We start from the raw sequence: 16,406 nt of genomic DNA, 5'->3' as shown, positions 1-16,406 counted from the left end.
ATTATCCAAACAGTCACTATCATGAAAAATTCATACATATACCAAAATTCAAACAAAGTAATAAATTCTAAATACAAACTTAAACTAAAGTAACTTAGATGACAAAAGAATTATAAAAATTTAACTAACCAAATACTGAGCAAAGAAAACAAAGACAAACTATCACATTAGATCAATCCACTAAAGCTCACACAGACTCACTAATTATGGGTATACCTCCTGGGAATGAGAAATACATACTGAAAAACTTACCATAGATCTAACCCAGTAGATTACATGGAGACATGGTAACAGATGAAAGTTGACAGAAAAAGAAAATTTTACATAGTAGTTATAGCCTTCCTCACAAAAATTTGTAATGTGAAAAGAAGAAAGCATTTGCCAAATGCAGACACAAATTCCTTGTGAACTAAAGCTCGTACTTCCCTAGCAGACATCATCAATCTTATGACCTGTAGACTTGTGTTAAAACCACTGTTGACTGTCACAGGAATTCCCTCATTTGCCATATTAAATCTCAAATTAATATGAACAATTAGAATACAGAAAACAGAAATATTATAAAAATAGAGAGCATAAATAATGAAAAACAGACACAAAACATGAAGTTGAAACTGAAATAATTTGTGATCAAGCAAAATAAAATGTTGTAGTCACATGGACAGCAAGTTAAAACACGTCTAGAAAATAGAATGTCAATCAAGAAACTGATGACTATTTCAGATTAGAAGAAGAAGCTGCTGCACCATTAATAGATGTCTCAGTACAACTGGTTGTAATACCATTTAAGAACTTTTTTCTTTTATTATCAGCTGTTCATTAATTCACAGACAGCTGGCAACTCTGATTGTAATTCTTATAGTTTCCCTTGATTATAACTCTTAGAGCCTCTGATTACCAAGGTTTATGTCATCAGTCCCAAAAGGGTGCAGCTTGACCCACATTACACAGGAAACTACTCAATCACCTGTTTTAAAATATTTAACATTACAAAGCTCATGATCTGATATCTACTACATTTATCTTTACCTCTAAAACTTACCCTTAAACACTATTACTAAACTTGTATATATATATGTAAGTATATATGTATTTTAAAGATTATTTTTTTCTTTTTCCCCAGGGGTGAAATTTATGAGATGAGAATCTGTGATGCAAAGGCCTAATACATTACTTGATTGACCATACCCTCTGTTGTGGACTGCAGCTTCACTATAAACATCCCCAGAAAACTATCCCACAAATGCAAACAGACAAATGTAACTCTTGAGGCCATTCTAACAACCAATCTCACAACTGTTTCAATGGCTTGATACATCTTAATCCCAATTGTGCCAATCTCTTTTTTTTTTTTTAGTCACAACATTGAATGAGTTTCAATATATATTAATTACATGATTGAAATTATTGTACTCCATATACATTACCTTGTACATAATATAATTAAAGATCATAAACAAATAACTACCTAAACTACCAACTGATCTATGTCAATCTTTAGTGTCTCAACATCCTCAATATAGCTGGCAATACCAAATATTGTAATTTCATCAGGAAATTGTATTAAATTATTAATTATGCCCTTAACAACATCATAAATGTAAATAACAAATATTATAGCCAAAAACTGACAACTAATGCACTCCACTAGTTACAAGGGTCCAGTTTGATTAGTCTGCATTAGTAATGACTTTTTTTACTTTCTCTCATTCAACTACCTCACAATCAAATTAACTAACCATTTCCCAATTCTAATGACGTGAGTTACCCAGCTAATCTTCTTATAAGGTATCTGGAAAACAAATCTTAATCCTAAACATCTTCTGCTCCTTTATGCAAATAATGTTATTACTCTACTTAATGAGAGTCAACCAGTATGTAAACCACTTCACTACTGTTTTCTTAATGGCAAGCAGTCAAAAAATGCTACTTTTAAGTCTCTTAAGATATAAATATGTCCCATCATAAGAATTTGACAAATCAAAATAATGGAAAAAAAATATGCAAAAATGCACTTCCAGTAATAAAACTGTGCTAGGCCCAGCAAGGCCAGGTGGTTAGGGTGCTGTAATTTGAGGGTCGCAGGTTCTAATCCCCATCACACCAAACATGCTCACCATTTCAGTTGTGGAGGCATTATAATGTGACAGTCAATCCCACTATTCATTGGTAAAAAAATAACCCAAACATTGGCAATGAATGGTGATGACTAACTGACTTCCCTCTAGTCTTACACTGCAAAATTATGGACAGCTAGCACAGATAGCTCTTGTGTAGCTTTGTGGGAAATTGAAAAAACAAACAAATAAAATTGTACTAACAATGAAATTATTAAATTCACTCTTTAAAAAAAATTATAAATGTTATATTCCATATTTTTGTGTCACAGAAAGGGAAAAAGTATATTGTTGTAGCATGTTTTTTTCTCTTGAACAAGGTTTACTCTTAAAATTCTACATTGTCTTACATTTATAAAATATAATAATGTGTGCCATCTTGTTTATCAGTGACAGTGCACTATAAACACTAAACTAAAAGACAATCCTAGACTCCCAATTCTTTAGAAAAACTACTTGTAAACATAACTTCATATAAAACAAATTACGAACTTGTAACAACATGAATTAATAAAATTTAATCTGTCTCACCAATAAAGTTGTATACTGTATTTTCTCTACTGTAACCATAACCTCATTTATTGTACGTCTCATCATTGAAGTCGTATATTATTCAAAAATAAATGATGCTTTTTTAAGTAATTTAGTACAACTAATAGTAGCAATAACTACTGACACAATGATTCTGACTTTGCAAAGTCAATAATAGCTAATCATCACAATTATGGCACCTAATTTAAACATAATTCTTAAGTTTAAAATTTTGTTAACATTTTGGTTCATTGGACAAAAGCTAAAACGTACTAAACAAATAACATTTTAACATAACCCGCACCGCATCATACATGTTATTTTTAAGTTTAATAATAATTGAATCACATAAATCTTAATTGTCTCTAACTGCTCTAAGCCTAACGAGGCTTAAACATTGTAATAAATTTCATTGACTTTCGAAGACCAACTTAAAAACCCTTAATTAGTAGCTTCTTTTGAAATAATTATGTACAAAAAATATACAAAGTTTTACCTTTAACTCTTCTTTATCAGACATTCTTAACTCAGAATCAAATAAACTACTTTTTGATTTTATTTTCTAAGTTTTGATATGGTTACTAATGGCTTTGAAGAGTGCCAACAAACTACACGTTTTTATTATTATTATTAATTATCATGAACAAAAATACGTTTCTCAACCTGCGAGTTTTGCAGTCAGAATATTACGGTAGCATAACTGCAAAAATAAACCATTACGTAAATATTACTAATGGAACTAATAATAATAATAACATTAAATATTTAGTATTTCTTTTTTGTTTGTGTCGTCATCAACTTCAACTTTCTGAAACAAAATAGGCCCGGCATGACCAGGTGGGTTAAGGCGTTTGACTCGTAATTTGAGGGTCGCAGGTTCGAATCCCCGTCACACCAAACATGCTCACCATTTTAGTTGTGGGGGCGTTATAACGTGATGATTAATCCCTCTATCCGTTGGTAAAAGAGTATCCCAAGAGTTGGCGGTGGGTGGTGATAACTAGCTGTCTTCTCTCTAGTCTTACACCGCTAAATTGGGGACGGCTAGCGCAGATAGCTTTACGCGAAATTTATATGCAACATATAAATAAACTTTAAACGAGCCGTTTTTGCATATAAATTTCCCAACAAGTGGGTTTCTCGACGTCAATGATTATTTACGCGAAATTCAAAAAACAAACAAACTTTCTAAAGCAAAATAATCTCAACCCTAGACTTTATACATTTTGTGAAAGAGCATAAAATAATATAAATTTAGTCACGGTATACCTTCTTCTGGTAGGTGTTTCATCAAAATAGAAGCTATTTGTTACAAGCTTATTTTTTGATGTTTGAGTACTTCTAATCATGCTGAAGCTAAAATCATTGGTGGAATTTATACAAGAGTTTATTGCACAAAATAAAAATGATCAAATGTAAAGACTGTATGTAACCTGTAGGACTACAATATATCATTGTCTAGAATCGAGTGAATATGCAAAGTGAGCAGCCTCTGTTCCTATAGTTCTTATTAACTGCTAGTTGGCAGAATTATAAATGAAATAAACTGGTTTCAACCTATTTATTGGGACTGGAAGGATTTTTGATGTTTTGATGTCCGTAAATTTGATGTTCAAGGATTAACAAAATAACATGATAAATTAAAAATATATACAGCACTTTACGTATAGGTGTCTTGTCTATGATATTTTAAATACGTACATACGATAAAGCAAATGACCAACATTGAAACTTACTAGAAATGTTACGAATGTTGGGAATTTTAGATAAGTTTTCGTTGAATTGAATACTATGTGGCAATCAAAGAGAATTAATGTGCCGACATGTGCAAACCCTTTGGATGGAAACTAAATATTTTGCAGTAGGTGGAAGAGAGTTCCTTTACTGATGTTATCAGTGGTTTTCTAGTTTTATAGTTTATCAAGGATTCTCTATCTTTTCCTAATTACACCTCTGAATATCAAAGAAGTCCTTCCATGGTTGCCAGAGACGGATTTAAGGTTGTGTGAGCTTAGAAGCTAATACTTTTTTGTGGGGCCTACATCTCATATAATTTTACATAAAATAAAATTATCAATGGGCGCTGAAGCTGAGCCCTCTCAAACACACGTGGTTGCCACTTTCACCTTATTAGTGCTAAGGAGATCCGTATCTCGCCACTAGAGTTGTGCTGGGTTTGGTACAGGGGCTTCTCATGTAACCTTGTCAGCTTCTTCGTTTGGCTTTACCTCTGCATGGCCTGACATATACGAGGGCTGTTCAAAAAATACACGGACTGTTTGAATTGCGCGGCTCCAGTTGGTTCCAGGGGAATCCGCTTGGTGTCGCTAGGTTCGCACAGATCAGCTGATTACGACGCCATTTCCCGATTGCAGATATCTTCATTTGTGTATTAGCTACGCGGTTTTAAGTGAAGTGCGATTTTTTCGTTTGGTGGATTTCAGAATAAATGACTTGAAGGAGCAACGACTTGCTGTGAAATTTTGTGTTAAACTTGGAAAATCTGCGACTGAAACTTTTGCTATGCTTAACACGGCTTACGGTGATGTTGCTATGAAGCGTACGGCATGTTTCAAGTAACATGAACGTTTTAAGGATGATCGACAGTCCATTGAAGATGATAAGCGTCCTGGACGTCCTTCCACGTCAACTGACGACCCACACGTCGACAAAATCAACATCCTGGTGCGGGCAAATCGACGTCTGACTGTCAGGGGAGCTTGCTGAAGAGTGTGGGATATCAGTTGGATCTTGTTACGAGATTTTGACCGAAAAATTGAAGATGCACTGCGTTGCTGCGAAATTCAGCCCTCAGAACTCGTGAGTTTTTGGCCAAACACTCGATCACTGTTCTTCCCCACCCACCCTACTCACTTGACCTTGCTCCTTACGATTTTTTCTTGTACCCCAAACTCAAAAGACCCTTGAAAGGAAGAAGATTTGGGACGATTCCCGAGATTAAGGCAAATGCGACGAAGGCGCTGGAGGACATTACAAAAGAAGCGTACCAGGACTGTTTCAACAAGTGGAAACACCGTTGGGATAAGTGTGTGCGTTGGGGAGGAGAGTGCTCTGAAGGAGTCCCAGACCTGTAACTTCTAAATAAAGTACATTTGTTGTATGACGTCAGTCCGCGTATTTTTTTAACACCCTCGTATACCCAGATAATAGGATTATCATGCAATTGGTTTTTCTCTAATCCGTCTGGAGACCAATCAGTCCCAATTTTATGTAGTATTTTCTATTTGTTAGTCACATATATTATGTTAGCTGCATAGTATATATGTAATTCACTGTATTTGACAATAAAGAAAAAGCTTGCTTTGTGACTTCCAACTTCATCTTCGTTGTGATTATAGGAAGCTTATGCTTCACAAGCCTTATATAGAATATTGTTGCTTCTTAAACCGATGAATGTGAAATCAGCTCTTACGCTCTTTTTAATGTAAAAACCATCTGTGACTATGATAGCAGACTTTCTGTGCTCAACTCACTGTCCAGTCTCTACATTTTTTATCTAGGTTGATTTACACAGACCCCATGGCATCAAATGTTTATTTCACATAAAATAATCTGAGAAATGGTAGTGACAAATTATCTCAGTGGTAGCTGCATACCACATGGTCACCTATTACTGTCTCCTGAGGCATCTTTTAGGTAATTCCCTGCTAGGTTGTTGTTTATGAGATAGTTTTGGAGCAGGGATGCTTCAATTTAAAAAGGCAGAGACTTGTTAATAGAATGTGTGGTCTTTGCACTTTAAAGCCTTCGTAAATATTTTTGCTTGTAAGTGTTGTTGAGGTTTTGTTTTTGCTTAGTCTTAATCATTATTATGTCTTTCCTACAGTTGTTGCAGTGTTGATAGATTAGCATTGTGTTTCTTAGCCTAATTTATAAGTTTTAAGATTCCTCATGCTAATGGATATCAATATGTGTGTGTGTGCTCGGTCTTTCTTGAAGTTCCCCAGTGGCACAAAGGTATGTCTGTAGAATTACACCGCTATAAACTGGGTTTTGAAACCCATGATGGACATTGGGTAGCTTTGTGTTTAATTCTAAACAAACAGGCGTGGCATGACCTAGTGGTTAAGACTCTTGACTAGTAATCTGAGAGCTGCAAATTCGAATCCCTGTCACACCAAATATGTTCGCCCTTTCAGTTGCGGGAGCTTTATAATGTTGTGGTTAATCCCACTATTAGTTGGTAAAAGAGTAACCCAAAAGATGGCTGTGAGTGATGATGACTAGCTACCTTCCCTTTAGTCTTACACTGTTAAATTATGGACAGCTACTGCAGTTAGGCATCGTGTAGCTTTGCACAAAATTAAAAACAAACAAACAAAAAAATTTTTGAATAAATTACTTCAACTCCAGAGAGCAGTAAGTATCATTGATACACGTGTGAAATATCAATTATAACTGTAATTATTATAACGGTAGACCTTTCAGGCATTTTAGTCCAATCGTTCTAGACATTATTTTGTTTCTTTGTCGAATTTTGCTCAAAGCTAGTCGAGGGTTATCTGCGAAAGTCGTCCCTAATTTAAAAGTGACAGAGTATAGGAAGGATGGTAATTAACTCCCTCATCATCACCATTAACTTAGGGGCTGCTCTTAACAAATGAAAAATATTTGACCATCAAGTTATAAAGTCCCCACAGCTGAAAGAGCGAGCATGTTCAGTAATGTAATTCAAACTTGCGACCCACAGATTGCGAATCCAATGTTCTATCTACCACCTTATGTTGTGCCGCTAAGTAGTAGTATTTTTATGAAGTTTATTGACACGAAAATAAGGTAATAAGCAAAATTAATGCATCAAACATATATTGAACCATTTTGTATGTGTGCTAGTGTCTGGGTAAATGCTTTTCCATCCCAAGTTTAAGACATATTGACTTCTAGTGCTAAATTCGTTAGATTTATTTGTTTGTTTAAAATTAAGCACAAAGCTAAATAATGGACTGTCTGTGCTCTGACCACCATATTTATCGAAACCCGATTTCTAGCAGTGTGAATCCGCAGACATATCGCTGTGCCACTGGAGGCAGATCTAGTATAACAAAATATATTACCCTCTACAGAGTTTCATTTTCTTGCTATTTCAAACACTATCTGAATTGTGTTAAAAGAGCATTATTCATCACATTTTTTATTCTTACTGCACTTCATACTCGGTTATTTCTGTTGTTTCTTTGTTTTTGGGCTATATTTCTAATAATTCGCTGCTGGCGAAATAATTATGATATATTTTAGTCTTATCCCAACAAGAGCAATATAACTTACTGTCAAGTGGATTAATTTTTCTCAGTGTTATGTAAGGAACACTCTAAACGGTTCACTTTATTATGATCACTGAACGGTTTCTGACAAGCACACTATTACCCTGCATGAACTGTTTGTATTCCCTGTTTCACTCGTAGACTTTTAATTGCTGATACCATCTTGTATAACAAACAATGCACACATTTTAATTTCTTTACTATAGCTTCATGGAACACCTCTCATGTATTCCTCTGTGATGCATGCGTATAGTAGTCATTCAAACAGATATGCGTAAAGTCTACTGAGACTAGAGGGAAAGAAGTTGATCAACAGCATCTATTGCTAGCTATTAGCTGACTAAATAAAGGTATTTGAGTTTCACCCTTAAAGTGCACTTATAATTCCAAAGTAAGAAGTGCATTTCTGCGGCAACAAGCCGCGAACCGTGAACCCCTTGGGTTCACAGTCAAGGTATTCCCACGGTAGACGGGCGACTGAGTACTAATTACAAGCGGAAGCTCTAGCCGTATTTTAGACATTTTCGCTGCATGACATTACAGGATTGTGAATATAGCTCGCTTTAGCAAATGGTGAGCTTTTGTTTGTTTGTAATTAAGCACAAAGCTACAGAATGTGATGTCTGCTGACTGCCCATCATAAGTATTGAAACCAGGTTTCTAGTGTTTTAAGTCCGCAGAAATACCACTTTGTTACTTGAGGGCGCAAATGGTGAGAATCCCTGCATTACATTCAATTTACGACACTTAAAAACTATGAAGTAGTACCTTCCTTTGGAAAATGAGTTATTTTAAATATTTATAAATACCATAATATTTTATGTTTTTATATCTACGATATTTTGAGGTAAAACAAGAGACAACAAGTAAGTACTAAATGCGCAGTACACAAAGTTTGAGAAAACTTGAATGAGAAAAAGAAATCGAACATGAAAACCAAAACACATGTGAGCAAAAAAAATTGAATATTTTTATCATAAACAGAATGTGTCACGAGTATATTTACATTAAACCTATGATATTGTCAATATTTAAATTTCATTGGCGGGCTCCTCAGTAATGTTAACAACTTTGTTAAAAGTGCAAAAGTTTTTAATTTCATAAACCCAAGGCCCGGCATGGCCAAGCGCGTAAGGCGTGCTACTCGTAATCCGAGGGTCGCGGGTTCGCGCCCGCGTCGAGCTAAACATGCTCGCCCTCCCAGCCGTGGGGGCGTTATAATGTGACGGTCAATCCCACTATTCGTTAGTAAAAGAGTAGCCCAAGAGTTGGCAGTGGGTGGTGATGACTAGCTGCCTTCCCTCTAGTCTTACACTGCAAAATTAGGGACGGCTAGCACAGATAGCCCTCGAGTAGCTTTGTGCGAAATTCCAAAACAAACAAACAAAAATTATAAACCCAAAGCTAATAGATTGTGTTTATAGAGTCACAAACCTTTGTGTTTCATTCAACACTGGCATATTGGCGTCTGAAGTTGCATTCTATCAATAAACAGAGTATTCGGTAAAACGTTGCTTACTGTCAGTAGCATGAGCGTTGTTTTTGACAAAACACACTGACCTAAAACTTTATAATTATTCAATTTCTCTATCTATCTTTCTTTAAAAACAACTGCTGAGGTCATATACCGTGTCAAATAACACGATATTAGAAGACGTCAATTAGTTTTTCATCTAAGGCAAATTTAAACATTTGACGTCCAGTATGACGAAGTAAACTCTACACATTTCTGCACTATCTCTTCACTTAGGTATGGCTTACACGCCAGAAGGCAGGTAATACAAAAGTTTGATCAAACAAAACTAAATTCCTCATTATGCCAGTTGGGGCGCCCAGCATGGCTAAGTGCGTTAAGGCGTTCGACTCGTAATCCGAGGGTCACGGGTTAGAATCCCGGTCGCACCAAACACGCTCGCCCTCCCAGCCGTGGGGGCGTTATAAAGTGACAGTCAATCCAACTATTCGTTGGTAAAAGAGTAGCCCAAGAGTTGGCGGTGAGTGGTGATGACTATCTGCCTTCCCTCTAGTCTTACACTGCTAAATTAGGGACGGTTTGCGCAGATAGCCCTCGAGTAACTTTGTGCGAAATTCAAAACAAAAACAAAAACAAATGTCCGTTGGGGTATGTAATATTAGCCTGAAGAGATAGTTTAAACATGTTTACAACTATTTATAGCTATTTTACAAAGTTTAGTTTGGTCTTTGTTAATTAAGCACATTAAGCTATCTGCGGTCTGACCACCATGAATTTTAGCGTTATGAACCTTCAGACTTATCAATATTCCACTGGGGGGAGTGGCTTCTCCCAGGTATATAACTATGTGCATAACTCTAACAGTAAACGCTTTGAAAAGAAAACAAACAAATTAGAACATATCTAAGTAGAGAAATATTCCTTGCTAGTTACCAAAGGGTAAATTCTGGCAGCTTTTAAATTTCACAGGTATAATGTAATGATTCTATTTATGCCTATGCGATTATGGTTTTTTTACCTAATGCTTTAATATATAGATTGAGTACAGTATTGGTGTTTAAGATATGTCTGTGCAAATTATATTAATATATGATTCAACTTGTTAAAGATATACCTTTGTAAATGTGACAATTTCTGCATGTTTCTTTGGTGCTTGGGTCGGATGCAGTAATGTTCATATAATTTCTACGCAATAATATTGTTTTAGTGCTTGGATCATGTAAGAACCCAGGCCCTAACTATGCCCTCATATATATTCTGTTTTAATACTTAAATTTGTCTTTATATACGACGTAGGAAATTTTATATAGCATGAAGCGCGCACGATATTTCTTTTTTTTTTGTATTTACTAATATGTAGTTCAAAATGAAATTAAAAAATATATAATTAATTGCATCTTCATTGTGTATGAAATATCACCAGCTCAAAATATGGTGACACTAGTTACTTCTTTTATTAGAACTTTGGGTTTACACTTGTAATAAACAAATTTTAAATTCCAAACAAACTTCTGTTTGTTCTTTTCTTTTCAGAGCTTTGTATCGAGTAGGGGTCAAGTGCTCTCATAATGTTTGTAAGAGTGATTTATATTATAGACTAATTATTTGCCCAAGATTTTGTGTTGCCAGGAGCAGTTTTTGTTAGTAATTCAATTATTTTTGGTGTGAATAAAATGTCTTAGAGATGCAACTTTTATCTTGCAAAAAACGTAACAACCAGACCGTTCATTTCTAATGGACTTATTTTAAGTCTTAGGAACTGTTAAAACTAATCTGTCTGTTTGTTATTAAATAATCTACTGCACTTGAAAATATCACAAGTACTAGCCTTAATTATGTATAACAGACTAAATTTACAACTGTTAATGAAATTCGTCTGATTTCGAGTCGACAGAAAGATATCCACTATGTTTAAACTTTAATTTGTGATTCTTGAACTTCACCATAAGGCTTGTATATTGTTCCTTATTTTGGTACACTTTTTTTAGTTGAGTAGCTACTATTTCAGCTGACATGAAATATAAAGAATGATTTATATTCATATCAATTGGTGTTGATTTTATAACTTTGAAGTAAACACATCGCACAATTTAGAGACACAAGTCATTGATAATATTTTAATAAATATTTCATCCGTTAGTGAACGGATATTAAGCGAATGAATACATTTTACCTTATTAAAACTTTCTATTGTAGGAGTAACTGTGGATAAAGGCTGGATAAATAATGAATACTTTAAATGTCAGCCAATAACAGTAAGATATTAAGCCTGAATTCTATAGACATGAAATTTTGATTAGAAATATTAAGTAATATTTACACGTTTAAAACTCTCGTATTTTAATATTAAAAAGTAACTTTAGGATATAATAGTCAATGACAGAGGGCGTTACCTTTCCAAAATATATATACTTTCTTGTGGCTACGCCCAATTCTCTGCTGAAAGGCTGCGAAATAGTCGATAGCTATGCTACTGTGTCATGGCCTCATTTGTTTGCCCCTGACGTATGACATATTTTCGTAATTAAAATCAAACAATTTTCCATTTTCAACTAAGGGAAATAGACATATATATATAATTATTATGACACTTTATAACGAAAAATTCTACCTTTAACATGTCCATGTATTAGATAAATCATTACTGGTTAATACCAAGACACAAAGTAGAATGTCTCGCAGTTGTTTTCTTTTACCAACCTTCGTGACCCAAGTTGAATAATAAACGCAGCCTAAATAACTAGTAAATGAATATTTGCTGTAAAATTATTATCAGTGCTATAAGTGTAGCTACCAATTTGGCCATATTTTTATTTTCAATTTAATTCTATTAGGTCGCAATATCATTCCTTTTCTCGTCGCACGTTTTTTTTTTTTTTTTTCACGCTTAAGGTGGGTCCCAGTATGGCTAGGTGGTTAGGGCGTTCGACTCGTAATCTGAGGGTCGCGTGTTGGAATCCCCGTCGTACTAAACATATTCGTCATTTCAGCCGTGCGGGCGTTTTAAGTTACGATCAGTTTCATTATTCGTTGGTAAAAAGAGTAGCCCAAGAGTAAGTGGTAATGACCTCGTGTAGCTTCACATGAAATTCAAAACAAAGAAACAAACACTCAAGGTGTTTTTTTATTATACATTTTAAAAGTTGTAAACGCGTTGTTTAAATACAATAGATTTACCTCTCAAGGTTTGTTAAAAAAGCGTTCCTAATTTATTTTATCGTATTAATAATAATTATTAACACAACACACGTAATTCTAAGTTTTAAGGTTTAGAGTTTCATAAAGATTCTTACTTACTGACATAATTTGCTCTTATTGGAAATTACAAGCATTAAAGCCCTGGTACTTAACTTAAGTAAACATTTGAGTTAAAAGTTACATTCAACTCGCCAAATCATGGCTTACTTTTCGCTGTACGGTTAGAAACAAAGCCTTCTTTATAACGCCAGTCTGCAGAAATCCAGTTAATCAGCATCACATGTCTTTGCATTAAATGCCGTTGTTAAATTGGAAGTGATGGCTTCTCCTTTGATTTACACAGTTTGTAAGTGAAAGCACTTTGACTGGCGCTGTGGGATTCGTTTTATTTTGTTTTGACGTCTGATTTGCTTGATGTATATAGCCGCTAAGGTAAAAATCACGTGATAAATTTAATATTCAGGACTACTTAGAGAAAGGTAAAAGCATAAGTACAAAAAAAGATAAAAAATTAGTCTAATTCAGGAGTATTACATGGTCAATATGTTAGATAAGAGTTTGTGTAATATATTATTAAGAGTATTGAGTGATTTGAGTTAAACATTATATAATTATATACACATATAATTAGTGGCTAAAAACTTAATATTTCTTTCTTATAAGGTAAGGGATTCAATTTGTTTATGCATAAGTATAGTAAAAACTCATGGGTATTTTAAAAGATTTTATTTTAAATATTTAATAATAAATCCATGGAATAAGGACAGTTTGAGACATAATTAAAGTAATTGGAAGCAGTATTTTGACGTTATAGCTTGGACTTTTAAATATTTATAACTATTTTTTATAATTTTATTAATACGACAATTTCCTTGTGACGCTAGAAGACCTAGACATCCATATGTATGTTTCTTATAGCGAAGCCTCATCGAGTGCTCTGCTGCGTCCACCAAGGAGAATCGAACCCTTGATTTTAGCGTTTTAAATCTGTAAACTTACTGCTGTCCTAGTGGGGGACACTTCCAATAAGATCGTGTCAGTCACAAGATGTGAAGCATTTCGTTCAGGTAAAAACAATATATCTGATGATTCCATAATACAATGAGACTGAAAGTTCTGATTTATAATTAAGATGTTTAAATTTCTACTCCTTAGAAATTTTGTAGACAAACAGTTGCTAATGTTAAGAGTGTCAAAAAAATGAGATTTTGTCAGCGACTATGAAACCAAACACTGTTGCTAACGTATGCAACAGAACAATACTTGTTTTGTAACTTCAAGTGATTGATTCAGTTAGACAAAGAAAGGAGGTCAACTGTTTTTAAGCTTTTGCCAAAATAGACTGGAAGTATTCTGACAGCTTTTGAAATTGTCCATCAGAGATATGTGTTGTTTATAAACTATGTTATCCATACTTTATAATACAGGTGAAGTTATTTTATTACCATCATTAATTTTCTATTTGAATTTGTACAGATTAGGTTTTAAAATACATTAGCATTTTAAAATTCCTGATGCCTTTTTATTTTCTATGTTTAATTGCAATGCTGTTAAAGGAAGGGTGTATATGACCTTTTGGTGTTTGGATTTCATTTCAAAATTCATCGTGTTAAAAGATATTTATATTACAATGAGCCATTCATATCTCGTGTTCGCCCATTCAAAATATGATAACTAAAAGTTTGTTTGTTTTGAATTTCACGCAAAGCTACTCGAAGGCTATCGTTGCTAGTCATCCCTAATTTAGCAGTGATAGACTACGATGAAGACATTTAGTCAACGCTATCCTACGCTCATTCTTGGATCACTCTTTATAAAGGAATAATAAGCTGGCTATCACATTATAATGCTCCTACAGTTGAAAAAGCGAGTATGTTCGATGACGGGATTTGAACGGGCTACCCGCATATTGCGAGTTGAGTGCCATAAACATCAGGTGACAAAACAATATTAATATTATTTACACCTTATAACCATGGAGAATATTTCTCGAATAATGTGATCGAATTGTTATTTAAATACAATAATACAACAACTATATAGTGGTAACTCGGTTCTCGAACTTAATCTGTTCCAGAAGGCTGTTCGAAAACCAAATCAAATTTTCCCATAAGAAATACTGTAAATTAAATTAATCCGTTACAGACCTCCAAAAATTACGCATAATGAAGCATTTTAAGTAAAAATATTGCTTATTTATACGTGTATAATAATACTCATATGCATAAAGACAACCACAAAAATTATAAACACAATAAAAAAATAATAAATGAAATTTTAACTACACTTTACCTGTGCTGAGAAGAGCTGATGGCGTAAGTGAAAGGTGGTGAGGAACGTGGAGAGTAGGAAGGTTATTATTGTTTGAGTGCATAAGAAATAAATATTTCTGTTATTTCATTCAAACTTGTATTTAGGGATGAAATTCTAAAATAAATATTAAGAAGTAGAGGTACTCGGTTGGATGAAGTGGACCTGTTTTTGAATAAGAAAAAAATATCCACGTGTAAGCTTAAATAAACGACAAAGCAGATTATAAAAGTTCCGATAGAATTTCACCTCTGTATTTGACTCTTTCCTTTTCTTATCGCAAGTCTTTCCGAACTTCCCGCAATTCGGACTCAATAATCACCTGTTGGTTTTAATTTTACCTGAGAATACCACAATCGTAAGAATTTTAGTGGTGAAAGTATAAATTTTGACTGCATTTTGAAGTTTCCTTTCAGTGTGGTGGATAATTATTACTGACCAATAAAGTAAAGCTCCTACTATGTAACTATTCAGCTAATAAAAAACGAACACAGTAAGGTGTGTTTAACTAGCTTCTTAGGAATTTTATTTGACTTAGATGATAATTGAATATACACCAGATAAATAAAGTAGAAAGAGAGGATGGGACCGGAAATAAGCTTACCTACAGACGTGATTCTGGTAAAGCATTGCAAATAATTATGGCGAAAGTAGCTTGATCAAATATTGTATTTGATACAAACTTACCACGATGGCTACGAAGTACAGTTACAAAAAAAAAAAAAAAAAAAAAAAGACATTACCCGGGCAACATTAACGTATAATTTGGCAGATATTATTTCTTAGCACTTGTGTATAATATTAATATAATAAATAACACACACAACTGATATACAATTAAACATTTCTAAAATGTGGACTCTACATACTTCAACGTTCACCTCATCCTCATCACGAGTGAATTTATAAGCTAAGGAAAAATAAATATGACACTTAAGTCGTGCAAGTTCATTCCTGATGAAGACATGATAAATGTCGAAACATGTGGTTAACATTTTAGATTGTCTTTGAATTTCGCGCAAAGCTACTCAAGGGATATCTGCGCTAACCGTCCCTAATTTAACAGTGTAAGACTAGAGGGAAGGCAACTAGTCATCACCACCCACTGCCAAATTTGGGCTACTCTTTTACCAACGACTAGTGGGATTGACCGTAACATTATAACGCCCCTATGGCTGAAAGGGCGAGCACGTTTGATGCGACGCGAATTCGAACTCGCGACCTTCGGATTACGAGTCGAACGCCTTAACCCATCTGGCCATAAAAAATGTTTTTAATTTGGTATTGATTTTAACGTTGTGTGTTATTTATTACTTTAGTATAATTTGGTAGTACAGCTAAAGATTACAGTGTATAATATTAAAAACTTATGAAAAACGTACTAATTTCAAGATTAGTTACAGCGTCAAAGTTTCCTGTAACTTTCTGCCTTGGTGACCAACCTAAATGATGCATAGAAAGAGAAGACCTACTGTACGATCAATACCTTGGAGT

The 16,406-nt window shown here is 34.2% G+C and overlaps 1 protein-coding gene across 6 annotated transcripts in view; it reads right to left on the bottom strand.

Annotated features, from left to right (window-relative positions):
- LOC143249131 (E3 SUMO-protein ligase PIAS2-like) overlaps positions 1-3,694 on the bottom strand; it is a 118,342-nt gene extending 114,648 nt beyond the window's left edge. The window contains exon 1 of one of the 6 annotated variants that reach the window (XM_076498485.1): positions 3,557-3,694. In XM_076498485.1, coding sequence (XP_076354600.1) covers positions 3,557-3,559 — 3 coding nt within the window. In that variant the 5' untranslated portion in view covers positions 3,560-3,694. Of the gene's footprint in view, positions 1-3,144; positions 3,337-3,556 lie in introns of those variants that run through there. The other 5 variants (XM_076498488.1, XM_076498489.1, XM_076498486.1 and 2 more) reach the window with 5 other exon arrangements.
- Positions 3,695-16,406: the final 12,712 nt, after the last annotated feature.

The sequence above is a fragment of the Tachypleus tridentatus genome, chromosome 4 (assembly GCF_004210375.1).
Source record: "Tachypleus tridentatus isolate NWPU-2018 chromosome 4, ASM421037v1, whole genome shotgun sequence".
Lineage (NCBI taxonomy): Eukaryota > Metazoa > Arthropoda > Merostomata > Xiphosura > Limulidae > Tachypleus > Tachypleus tridentatus.
This window is presented reverse-complemented; position numbering and strand designations above follow the sequence as displayed.